The sequence below is a fragment of the Rhodnius prolixus genome, unplaced genomic scaffold (assembly GCF_049639745.1).
Source record: "Rhodnius prolixus isolate KJV_2025 unplaced genomic scaffold, Rpr scaffold_19, whole genome shotgun sequence".
Classification (NCBI taxonomy): domain Eukaryota; kingdom Metazoa; phylum Arthropoda; class Insecta; order Hemiptera; family Reduviidae; genus Rhodnius; species Rhodnius prolixus.
Window position 1 is genome coordinate 1,551,193 of NW_027411584.1, and position 13,835 is coordinate 1,565,027.

Below are 13,835 nucleotides of genomic sequence, written 5' to 3' on the forward strand. Positions count from 1 at the left end.
CTTGTACGGAATGCACTTCGTCATCCGGTGACTGGTCCTCGGTCAGCCGCGATAAGGCATCCGGGACATGGTGCGACGCACCGGGCCGGTATTGAAGTTGTAAGTCCCACTCCTGTAACTCTAATGCCCATCTAGCCAGGCGCCCTGTGGGTTTTCGCAGGTTATGGAGCCATCGAAGGCTACTATGGTCCGTAATCACGGTAAAGCGATACCCCTCTAAATAAGGGCGAAATTTACGGACCGCCCAGACTACAGCAAGGCACTCTTGCTCAGTTACGGAGAATTTCCTCTCCGCGGAAGTTAGCGTGCGACTAGCGTAGGCAATGACGTATTCGCGGCCTTCAATGACTTGGGATAGCACCGCTCCCAACCCCGTACTGCTTGCGTCCGTTTGTAGCTGGAACGGATGATCGAACTGTGGCCGAGCTAACAGTGGTGCAGTTGTAAGTTTGGTTTTGAGCTCCTGGAACGCCCTCTCTTGCTCTGCCCCCCAAGACCATTTACGATTCTTCCGTAATAGTTTATTTAGAGGATCTGCCACTGTGGCCATGTCTGGTACAAACCGACGATACCAAGAGCATATGCCCAAGAATCTCCTAAGGGCGCGAACCGTTTTAGGTGGTGAAAGGTCTCGGAGGCAAGAGGTCTTCTCCGGGTCCGTACGCATACCATTTTCGTCCACCACGAATCCAAGGTACCGCAACTCTCGACACCCGAATTCACATTTTTCTTGATTTACTTGAAGGCCAGCTTCTCGTAAACGGGTTAATACCTGGGTCAGGTACTGTACATGGAGAGGGAAGTCCGGGGTAGCTACCAGGATATCATCGAGGTAAGCAAAGCAATAAGGGGCCATACTCGGGTCAATGATGTTATCCATTAGTCTTTGGAAAGTAGCTGGAGCATTAGTCAGCCCAAACGGCATCCGGGTGAACTGGTAGTGGCCCTTGCCAGGGACACTAAATGCTGTGAGCTCTTTACTTTCCTTGGCTAGTGGTATCTGGAGATATGCCTCCTTAAGGTCTATTTTAGATAAGTACTGAGTTCTCTGTAGCCCATCAAGTAAGCTAGTCATATTGGGTAACGGATATGCGTCCTTCTGCGTAATGGCATTCACTTTCCGGAAGTCAATACAAAATCTAAGTGACCCGTCTGGCTTTTTGACCATAACTACGGGCGAACACCAAGGGCTCCTTGACCGTTCTATGACTCCGGCTTCTAGGAGACGATCGACTTCGGCGTTAATAGCAGTCAATATTTTGGGCGATACCGGATAAGGGCGCTGCCTAATAGGCTCAGAACTTAAAATTTCGATTTTATGTGCAATTTGCACTGCTCGTTTGCCGCAGTCTTGGTTCAGGGCTTTCCCTACTACGGCTTCGAGGGTTTGTTCTTGGGATCTACTTAGGGCCTGTATACCTCCTAAGCCTGCAACGTCTTCGGTCGGGAGTTGGTCAAACTTAAAGGTCACCTTGGGATTACTTCCAAAGGAATATTTATCCTGGCTGGCAAATATGATCAAGTCAAACTCTTTTATAAGATCTATTCCAATGATAATTTGGCTTGATAAACCTGGTAATAGATAGAGAGTGGTCAGTTTAGTGCTCTTCCCAATGGTCAGTGAACAGTCTACGGATTTATTCACTAACTCTTGACAACCGTTGGCTAGACGAACTTGAGTAGTGGTAACGTGCTGGATGTTCATACTGGAAGGTACCTCGGACGGGGATATAAAGGACATACTTGAACCAGTATCTACCAACCCTAGCACCCAGACATTACCCACTTGTACCCTTAAATGCCACCGTTCGCTTTTGCTAGTAATAGGGCAAGCAAGTGGTCCATTATCAGATAGGTTCGGGGGGCGGTTACGGACCCTCTTCATCGCCTCCCGCTTCCGTTTCCCGACTTGCATCTGGAACAATCTTCTGTGGACGCTTTCTGATTGCCACAATTCCGGCAGAAGCGTCTATTAGATTTAGGACAATGTTCAAAGTAGTGACCCACTTCTCTGCAGTTCCAGCAGCGCCGCAGTGTGAGGGGCGTAGGCTCTGTTTTCTCTTCCCTAGAGAAGGGAGCCCGCCTGATAGGTGGTTCATCCCGCTTAGGTGTCGCCTCCACAGTATCGAGAGTGGCAGTGGTACATGCTAACTCGGGAATTAGGGACTTACTTTTGGGGGGTGGAGGTCGGTAATTCCGGCGCCTGTCTTGGAGAAGTTCATACTCCTGCCCCAGTTCTAGCAACCGAGGGATGCTGTAGGCGTCACCTTTTCTAATATATGTCATGTAATCCGGATGGATATTTCTAAATATCCACTTAAGCTGAGTTCTTTCATCTGGAGGTGGGTCTAATTTACTAAGTAGGGTGCACAGGGCCACCACAAAATCCCCTAGTCTTTCGTTTATCCCCTGTGTTCTTTTCCGAATTTCTTCTTCCAGTTGATCCTGGTAATCGGCCGAAATATACATCTCTCGAAAATTCCTCACAAAAGAGTCCCAAGAACTCCACAACGGACGATTGAGACGATACCATTGTAGAGGAAGTCCCCCTAACAGTCCCGGTAAACAACTAAGCAATTGGCCGCGAGAAAGATTGTACGCGATGCAATTTTCTTCAAGCCTTAACAAAAACTCATCCGCGCTTAGGCGAGGGGAATTATCGTAAAGGAGATCCCATTTTCTTACGATCTGCATGGGGGCAGGTCCTACTAATACTGTTGTAGGGGGTTCCACCTTGGGTGGTAATATCTCAGACCCTCGATCTTCAGGTCCAGAGGCTGGGTTCCACCCCGTTCGGAAACGATCTTCACTTAAACACTCGCTTAAACGCGCTCTCATTTCCTGAACCGTTCCTTCCGCACCAATCCCAAACTTACGACACGCGCTTTGCAAGGATTCCTTTTTTAATTCATAGATCCATCCCACATTCTTACCTTTAGTGCCTGCCTGGTCTCCCGCCTCAGCTTCACCACCGTCAAGCTCCATACCTGCTCTAATTTACTTACTGAAGTATAAGGGAAAATTTTTTTCTATTATCTTTATTTTTAATTTTTTTTTTGAAGAGGAAGGGAAGGGGGAAAAGATATATTAAGAGAAAAGAAAAATATATATTAAGGAAAATACCAATTGAGAAAAATACAACTAAGGGAAAAAAATATATGTTAAGAGGAAGGTCAGGGAATTTCGTATCTCCAGTAGTGTGTTGGCAACACTGAGGAGCGGCCAATTCAAATTCAGCACCGAAGCAATCTGTTCTCTTATCTAATTTTTGTTTCTTTCTTTCCTTTTGTTTTTTGTTTTATTTCTTAATATTTATTTGTATTTATTTAACTCTATTTATTCTTCTTTACTTATTTATTTTATTTTTTATTTATTTATCTTATTTATTTCCTTATTTTTAATTACGAGGCCAAGTAGAGCTAGCTTAGCACTAAGCAACAGGTCATGAATAAAAACAAATTGCTGAGTGTAAATCACTGAATAAAATAATCTATTTCATTCACAAGGAATGGATAAAGTATTGTGAATAAGTACGGACAGCAAAACAAATATCCACATAAACACTCGTCGGGTTATTGACAACAACAATAATAATTGTTCGTATATATTTCTTTATTTAGAGTTTCAATACGCCCGAGTTTCATGTGACCAAAGTACATCCCACCAACATCAACCAGCGTATACTATGAAGTTGTAACTAACTATTCGGACCGACACTGCTCTTACAAACTCATTACATTTACCTTCTGCTGATTTCAATTCCTCATTTACATTAAAATTAGTCATTAAATACCATGACATCATGACATCATTATGAGGAAGAAACCGATTTTTGTTTATTTATTAATGTTTCAAGTTTTAATGAAGAGCAGTGTCGGCCCCACCCGGGGGCGCCAATTTGTGACACTACCAATGGTAGGGTCGTCTAGTAGACGCGGTTCCGCTGATGTGGTCAGATTAGGGCAAGGAACTTCCGAGAACACCGAATAATCACAATAACAATAATTACAATGAGGGGAATAAATAACAAGTCTAGGATGTGTACAACCTTATTTTTACTTTACAAAACAAAGATTAGAATAATATTAAACAAAAATAAAAGGATCCTTCACCTAATTTACCTAAAATATATATACATTGATCTGTTTTGTTAATAACTGAAATAAAATATTTATTCTTAATGTGTAATATACGAAACACAAAATAATCTAGTGCACGGGGGGGGTTAGGTTAATAATTGTTCGGGTTTGGCGATTAATTTGCCCTGCCAGTCCTGGTGGCTTGACGAGGAGGGAGGAACCACACCACACTCAGTACCTGTTGGGGGCGGCACGGTCACCTGGTTCTGCCGATGGTTCCTGGTAATTCGTGGCTCGAGCCAGCGGTTTCTGTCTCTCGGTGTAGAGTGGAACGTTTAGAAGAAGCGGGTCGGCCGATTAGCTCAATTAGTTCTGCTCTTTTCCGCAGCTAAGACGCTCTCTGTCTCACTCTCCCTCCAGCACTGACGTACTCCAGACTGCTCCACACCCCTCTCCGACTGCATTACCCCTCTCGCCACTACCACATTCCCACCACTGCACTTGTTTGAAGCTCTTCTTGCTCTTCTTTGTTATTATTATTATTATTAACACTCTTATTATCATTATTATTAAATTTATTATTATTGTGACCATTTTTGACTGATTAGCCTATTTTTCGACGTTACGTCACACTACTATGCACAAAATTCGAACTCATTAATCTGCTTTAAAACACGAAATATTTGGAGCCATATTAAATTCTCACCAATATTACTATTTATAAAACCGTATATTTATACTGAAACTTTACAGAAAAGTCAAACTAATACGAAGTTTAGGAGAAAATCTATTCGAATAAAAGTGAACCGGAAGTGAATTATGATGCATTTCCGGTCGAGGAATTTCCTTTAAACTTGATTTTAACCAAAGAAAATAACCCTCAACATTTCACAAAAGATAGGACCATCCTTTTTACACAGAAAAATGGCAATTTACAGAAACTTAGAAACCTACATAAAGTTTAAATGATATCGTAAGTGCCAGGTTTTTTAAGGAAATCTTAAAATACGGAATTTGTTCATTGTTTTTGGTGACTGATTCATAGTTTCAATAGGATGAAAAAATAAATGCCATTTCAGTCGAGTAAAATTTATTTTGCCGAGCTTTCGACCTAGGGACTAGGTCATCTTCAGGGCTAGTTTAGAAAGTAATACTTTTACATTTCAGGGTTGGTGTGTCTTATGTCTTGTCTGTTCATGGACATGTTCAGACAAGACAGAAGACACACCAACCCTGAAATGTAAAAGTACTACTTTCTAAACTAGCCCTGAAGATGACCTAGTCCCTAGGTCGAAAGCTCGGCAAAATAAATTTTACTCGACTGAAATGATATTTATTTTTTCATCCTATTGGAATTTGTTCAGTTAACCTGGCACTTCCGGTCGCCTATTTGCTCCTAAGCGAAATATCAAATTGGAACTTTCTACTGTTATTGTTTTTTGATTTTCAGTCGATACAGAGTGACAATAGCCACTGTTTTTTTGACAGAGGCGACCTTAAAAACGGATACTTCCGGTTTAACACAAAATCAACAAAAAAATGAGAAGGAAAAGTGGACAAAACCAAAACTATTAATGGCGGAAATAAAGTTTTCAAAATAAACCAATAAGCAGTAAGACCAAATATGGTTGCTCATTTTTAGCATTGTTTAGAGCAGCGTTTGCCCAAATCTTTTTTTGGCTCACCGTACCACTTGGTAGTACATCATGCTAAATTCAACCACTTCGTAAAAATGATTGCATTTCATGAAATTTGTTATTCCCAATGTGTTATTCTATTATTATCACCTTTATTTGTACAGAGATACCAATGTCTCTGCTACAAAGGAGTTCAATTTTAATATTCACTTTATGTACTTTGTTAAGTGTAAGATCTTAGTTTTAAAACTTTTTTAAATAATTAAAAATTGCTTACATATTTTTCTCTTCAAAATTATTAATTAATTTACAAAGTTCTTCTTTAGGATTACTTATATTTGAGCCCAAAATCTTCTAAATTAGTTTCTTTTAAGCATTCAACTACCTGTAGGTACCAATTAAATTTAATGTTGCTTAGATAGGAACTTACTCATTACAATCAAGTCTCTTTAAGCAGATTTTTGCATAGTTATCATTTACGTTCTGTCACATGATAATTCTATAAAATTTTCTTTATCTTTTATCGATAATCATGTAGTTTTTCCTAAATTTTCTTTATAGAAGAAGGGTTTGAAATCCAATTATCATTTGTGTTTTTTCGGGTTTTGGGAAAATACTCCATGAAAGGCAATTTTAATCCTGTTAAATGTGCTATTGTATTTTCTCGTATATCTTGAGACAGACTAACCTTATTTACTGTACACATTAACAACTTTACTGTATAATATTATTAATTAAAATCATTTTTATGTACATATTACAGGAAAAAAAACGTTTCTATGATATTTTTATGTCCGCCATTATTGATTATTTTTCGCGTACCACCAATCAGCAACTCGCAACTACCACAGGTTGGAAACAACTGGTTTACACAATTCACACGAAAATAGACTTAAATGGGAAGATGTATATTAAAGGGCTGCACACTCTTGCTGAGCCTTTAACAATGATCGTCACAAAACATTCATCACAAAATTTGACGTAACAGAGTTACAGAAGACAGGGGGTCTTGTTTGGGGGTATTGTCCAACCTTGTCACAGACGATATGTCATATTTTGGGCTTTTGGGGTACATCTCCAACCCCCAACCCCCAACCCCAAAAAAGGAGGTTCCAACAGGTTCTAACAAGGAATATAATCCAGTAGTATCTATACAATAATACTAAAACACCTTCGTCGTGTTGTACACCATGGTTCTTAGATGGTTATAAATGATGCTTGTCCAAGATATGAAAACGTTAGAGGACAGGCAGGTTTATTGCCGGAAATGAGAATGAGCAGGCCCTCTTCCCCCCACTCTCACTCTACAGCTGGAGACGCCACTGGAGTGGTTTACTACTCTCTAGACTGGCGCAATCTAACCGCACTCTAAATACAACAATCTTGTTACCCATATTCTCCCACTTCATTTACCCACACTTACACACACACACACACACCATCATATATATATAATTAATATTACGTAACTAACTAAACAATTACTCTCTCCGGTCGGCGAGGTAGTTCCAGAGGCTAGGTCATAAATTTCATGGTCGTTGGTAAATGGAGATAGGCTATATAACACGCCAGGACTACCTTTCCAGCATGTATCTTAACTAAAATTTCATGTACAAGCAATTCTCTAACGGCCAAGCACGACCCCGCCCCGCAGCCCCTTGTTACGTACGCTTTAGCAGCCTGCTTAGATTTTGTTTCTGATTGACTCCAACAGAGCTTTAAAGCATACACTAACCAGTTAAGCGTGTTTGACGTGTATAACACACGTTTTTGTTGTTTTTGAGTTTGAGCTGGGATTGAATTAAACACAAATTACTATGTAAAATTGGTCTTTCGAACTTTGAGGACTTGAAATTACAAATCTATTTCGTATTTCCTCCTAAAATTGAGTAAGAAAAATTAAAACAAGAATATGTTAAAACACTGTACCACAACTTTTATTCAATAAATTGCCACTTCCGCTCAGTTAATTTCCTTTTAATTTGGATTTTAATTCATATTTAATTTAAGTAAAAAGAACTTACTCGTCAAACCAAATCTCTATTACGGTGCGTTCGACGTGTATACTCGTTGTGAAAAATATTGAAATTGCCATTAACTATAAAAACTAGAAATTTTAATAAAATACAATAAGAATACTATTCGGTGGGATGTTTCCTTTATCTTACCAATAGAACTGCGGTTGGAGTCAGCCAAATGATAAGTGGTTGGTACATGTTTGGTCTCCGCAGTAGGGATTGGGAAGTAGGCATACAAATAGAACCTCTCAACCCCTTGTGCAATGCCCATTTTTTTGCCTTTTAGATAGAGATTCAGACCTCTCAGTACGAGCATGATTATTTTATTTTGCTCCGAATTCAAAAAGCTCTTTTCTTCCTTGTAAAAAAAGCTCTTGTGCGTCCCTAGTTAACTAGGAGCAATGCATACCGTGAAGCGGTGCAAGATTTTTGAATGAGCGCAAGAATGCTCTAGTAATCTCAAGCCCCAAAAATTGCAGAAAAAGTCGCTTGCAGTGACTATTATGACGTTGTTTAACTTTTGGTCGTTTTGCCCTGCGTTCTGCGACGTCATTGTCGTGATTTTAATTCCGCACTCTGTGGGGTTTTTTTTAAAACTAAATTTCACGCTTAACTGGTTAAAAGTAGTTAGAATCAAGTTACAATTAAAAATCAAATATTACAAAATGATGTAGTTGTAAATAAATAGATAAGCACACTTCCGTTTTTTAAAGTATAGCTCCAGCTTTACGCTTAAACGCCCACCAGTTTCCGGTAATTTGAATGTAACATTTTTATTAAAAAATCAAAAAACAAAACAAAAATTGTTAACAGCTCATTAACATTTCAAATGACTCAAATACACACCGTGAAACCGTGATTCACACAGTCAGCCGTAAGTGAAGTCGAAATCTCTGCCTCTGATGATGAATAGAAGCACGAAACCGGGCAGAAAAACAATAAATACCCGTGATACCACAAATACAATTAGTGCTACTATCCGGTTTAAGGACGTAAACAAATTTTCAATATTTGCCATTTAAGTTCAATTTTATGAAGCCCTGCTGACGGAGAAATGAAACCCTCTCGAAACGTGAGCAAAAAAGAGAAGTTCTGTTCTCAATTAACCAAATTAATTACTGATTTTACATTATTAATTTAATTAATTAATTAATTTAAATTCTAGCAAAAATGGAACAGAAATTATGTATGATCGTTGTGAAGTAAGTAATATCTATGATCGAAAAGAAATAAATTAAGTTGATTTTCCTGACCGGAATTTGGTCCGAATTCTCCGAATAAGGAGTTTTCCGGTCTTCTCACCAACGTAAAGAAAGATAAATGAAATAGAATGAAGCTTTAAAGAGAAATGAAAAACTTAGGCACATGTTTATAGAAAAAAAAATTAATTTCTGCTTTCTTTCGGTAAAAACAGGAACAAAACCTGGTTCTCTCCCGAATAGCCCTACCTGAACCCCCCCAATTTAATAATAAAAGGGGAATAAAAAAAAAGAAACAATAATGTAGAGAAAAGTAGCTTAGAAATGTATATGTCGCTGGAGGTCGTTCATGAGGCTGTTCATCCCTATTCACTCTACTCAGCATCACAAAAGCTGCTCTGCAGAGCGGAAGTCCTCCTCAGTAGGGGGCATTGTGTACACAATAATTCAGTTTTTCTTGTTCCCTCTCACTCTCTCTCCCTCGACTGAGAAGTTTAACTGGAGAAGTTAAGTATGGGAGTTGGATGGTGCAAAGAGTTTTGGGTCACTCCCAGACTATTTCTCTCAAGTTCCTTAAGCTATAATAAAAAAAAAAGGGGGAGAAAAATATCTTCCTTACAACCCAGAACCAGGTTATAACCACTCTTCTACCTGTACTTAGGGGAAGAGTCTTCTATACCAGCGTTGCCCAACCTGTGGTGGTACGCGAAAAATAATCAATAATGGCGGACATTAAAAATTAAATCATAAAAATATCGTAGAAACGTTTTTTTCCTATAATAACATATAATAATTATTTTAATTAATAAAATTGTATAGTAAAGTTGTAATAACGTTAGTCTGTCTCAAGGTATTCGAGAAAATATAATAGCAGATTTAACAGGATTAAAATTGTCTTTCATGGAGTATTTTCCTTAAGCCCGAAAACACAAACGATAATTGGATTTCAAACCTCCTTCTACAAAGAAAATTTTGGAAAATCTACATCATTATCAATAAAAGATAAAGAAAATATAATAAAATTATGACGTGACAGAACTTAAATGATAACTATTTTAAAAACTATGCTTAAAGAGACTTGATTGTACTAAGTAAGCTCCTATCCAAGCAACATTAAATTTAATTGGTACTTACAGAGGTAGTTGAATGCTTAAAAGAAATAATATGTAAGCAATTTTTAATAATTAAAAAAAAAAGTTTTAAAACTAAGATCTTACACTTTACTAAGTTTATAAAGTGAACATGAACTTGAACTGCTTTGTAACAGATACATTGTATCTCTATACAAATAAAGATAATAATAATAAAATAACACACTTGGAATAACAGAGTTCGTGAAATACAATCATTTTTACGAAGTGGTACAATTTAGCATGATGGACTACCGAGTGGTACGGTGAGCCAACAAAAGGTTGGGAAACGCTGTTCTATACCAAACTCATTCCTCTAACTAAGGCTTCTGCCAAAGAACGTGGGTAAGCGATTCTAACTCAAGAAAGCATTGTTACATTTCTTCTTTTGGTGCATTAAAATAAATAAATTATAAAAAATATTAAATAAAATCTTCAAGATAATGCCCACAAACATGCCTAGACAATACCAGGATTTTGGAAGAACAAAAATGTTGGCATGTCCACCCCCTAACACCAGATTTGGGCACCCTCTGATTTTCCAGCTTATTCCCCTAAATCTAAAGAAATTTATAGCGATAAAACGTTTTTAAATCAAATGATTCAGAGACTTTAATACATCGTTCTGTAGTAAATGCAGTTAGGGTCCTCAGCACTGTGTGAACACGCCAGTTACATCGGTATCCCTGATCGATTTCAGAGTTTCCATGCACCATCAGAGGTAGATACTCGTAAATCAGTTTCGTGTAGAGATTTCTGACTTCACTTATCTTACCTGCTAGCACTACACCCTACCACCACACATTGCTCTCCACTATAACCTGCTTATTACCCATCGATTTCAATCGATCAATTCACCCACAAGACTAAACTAATCGAATAGTTTTTATTTGTACACAATAAAAGTCTGTAAATGAACATATGTTTTTAAAAAAAATATACATATTTATTTAAGTTTCCATAAATACAGAATTAATCTAGGCTTTATTTACTAATAATTATATTGGCAATACTTTGCAATTATACATAAAAAAATAAAATAAAATGATTGTGAACATTCCAGTAGATAAAATCGCAGCATCCAAAGACAAAACAGCCGCTCTACTAAGCAAAGGAAAACGTGACAAAATAGAAGCGTTAAAAATTAACTATTTACAACGAACCAATCTGAAAGCCATCTATTCTCGTGTAGATAAGAAAGTTAGTTTAGCGTTACAAGCCAATGAAAACCATTTGGAGTCTAAGAGAAATGATTTACGGAAACAGCTGTTAGAAGATGAGTCTTGCTTAACTTATGAGTATGTAGAGAAAGCTCAAAATTATGCACAAAAATTGAATGAAATGAAAAAGATCAAAGCTAAAGCAATTCTTGATAAACATGAAAAAGAGCGCCAAGAGTTTGCGGAAGAAATGTACAAAAGGTTGAGAATAATGAATTGTGATGAATTTCGATTGAAAGAACAATTGGAAAGAAGACGGATGCTGAACGGTGCGCATGAATTGCAAATGTTGGAGAAAAAACAGCTGATGAAGAAAGAAAGAGAGATTGATGCAATGTATTTTAAGATAATGTGTAATGAGAAAGTGTACAACCAAGAGGATGCAGAGAAAAGGAAACGATTTCTCGATCGTTTACAAATGGATGACGATCTGAAGAAACAAATGATTGGGCATCAAATGGCTAAAGATGAGGAGAACTCATTGAAAGCGGAGGAGAAGAATTATTGGAAAAAGGTGGCGGAGAGGATGAGAGAAGAAGATAGAGTGAATCTGGAGTGGAAATACCAGAACAGAGATGATCTACGCGCTTCCCTGATGAAGCAGATAGAAGTGAATAATCAGATCAAAGCTGAAAGGAAAGAATGGGATGATGAAATGGATAGAATTTTCTTAGAAGACTTAAGACGTGACTTAGAGAATACCCAACAAAGCCAGACATCGATGAAAGAAGAAACGGCCAGAGATATGAAAAAATTTGCAAAAGTTTCTGAAGAATTCAATCAATATAAGAAAAACCTAGACAAACAAGAAGAAGAACAGATATTCAACATAAAGCAAGAGAAACTGGAAGAGATAAGAAAGAACCAAATGGAAGAACGTAAAGCGAGAAAGGATCTAGCTAAAGAGATATCCGTCTACTGGGATAAACAGGTGGCTGAAAAACAGGAACGCATCAAACAACAAAAAGAAGCCGCCCAGGATGATAAGAAATTCTATGAAATGTACAATTTTGATCTGGACAAAGTATATAACCTACAAAAATATGAATACGCAAAACAAATACAACAAGATCTACTGGACCAGATGGAGTATAACCAACGGTTGGAGAAGACTAGAAAGGAAGTGCGATTAAAAGAGGAAATACAAGCAATGGAAGAGGACGAAGCAAAACGAATTGAATGTGCAAACATGGTCGCTTCTCCTGATCAAAATGATCACCCATTTTACAGGATACTGTGTCCAAGGAATGGGTAATTTGTCCTGATCAAACAAAATTCGGAAAAGTAGTGAAAATAAATAGTTAATTTGATGTTTTTCTTTTAATTTTCCTTTTTTTTTTTTATAAAAGACTAATATTATTTGCCCAGTTGTGAGTGTAAATCACTAAATTTCCACCGATAAGTTTTTCTTATAAATAGACCATTGCTTATTAGTTAATCACATAAATTAACTGTTATAGTGAATAGGTGGTAGCCGAGCGGTTAAGATACTAGACCCGCAATGCTAAGATGTATTGTTGGTTTAGTGGGTTCGATTCCCCCGGTCTCTAGGCCTTGGATTTTATTTAATGGTTAATAAAAGGAATTAACAGTAAAGTATGTTAGGCGGGTATAGGCTAGACCTGCAATGCTAAGATGTATTGTTGGTTTAGTAGGTTCGATTCCCAGGTCTTAGACCTTGGATTTTATTTAATGGTTAATAAAAGAAATTTACAGTAAAGTATGTTTGCTAGTCGCCTCCGTCCACGACACCTAGTAAATGGTAGTTGGACATTAAGCCTCGCCTGAAAAAATAGGCAATTACTTTTACTTACTTACTAGTGAAGAGGAGGTGGAAGTAAAATTTTTTGTTACAGCTTTGGAAGTGTATTGTGAAGATTTGTATTGGACAAGGTGTAAGTATTGTTAGTCCATATTAACATTTGGAATTCGTATTTTCAAACTTAGTATTTACAAAAGTCTATTTGCTGGCAAAAAGTGTTGGATATTATATTTTCTTTTAAGGAAGGAGAGGGGCACCACATTTCAACATCACCAGTTAAAATGGGCCACCCTACCGACCTCTGCAAGTTTGTGACTTTTTCTTTTGTTTATTCGCAGAGAAGTAGTAAAGTGGTCCAAACCTAGGCAATTAAGAAGCGCAACAAAGCGCAAATTATTTTGTTCAAACTTCCTAAACCCATCAGTATTAGGTACTTCCTGCGATTTCGACATTGGAGGGGTTGAAGGGACTCTTAAAACGCACAATTCCGGTTAAAAAAAAAAAAACTCGAAATCGAAAATCTGATTCGATTATTTTCTTCCTCGATTAGTACTTCCTCTTACGTAGTGAAGCAAAGTGAATGTAAAAGTAATCCACACTAAAACAGTGGTTGAATACTAATGGAGGATGGAAAGTGGTAAATAATAAATGAAATACACGGTGGCTTTGAGGTGGCTAGTTGAAGAACTAGTTAGCCCCAAACTATGCAACGAATGCAATTTTAAATGTATGAGAAAGTGCATGTATGATGATGGTTCTTGTCGAACTACACACACTGACAGACAGCCAG

General features: G+C 37.7%; 1 protein-coding gene across 1 annotated transcript; it reads left to right on the plus strand.

Moving 5' to 3' along the window:
• The first annotated feature begins 11,014 nt into the window (after window positions 1–11,014).
• On the plus strand, window positions 11,015–12,607 carry LOC141448329 (cilia- and flagella-associated protein 53-like). The gene has a single exon (XM_074116660.1). The coding sequence runs from the start codon at window positions 11,108–11,110 to the stop codon at window positions 12,536–12,538; it is 1,431 nt and encodes a 476-aa protein (XP_073972761.1). The 5' UTR covers window positions 11,015–11,107; the 3' UTR covers window positions 12,539–12,607.
• The last annotated feature ends 1,228 nt before the right edge of the window (window positions 12,608–13,835 follow it).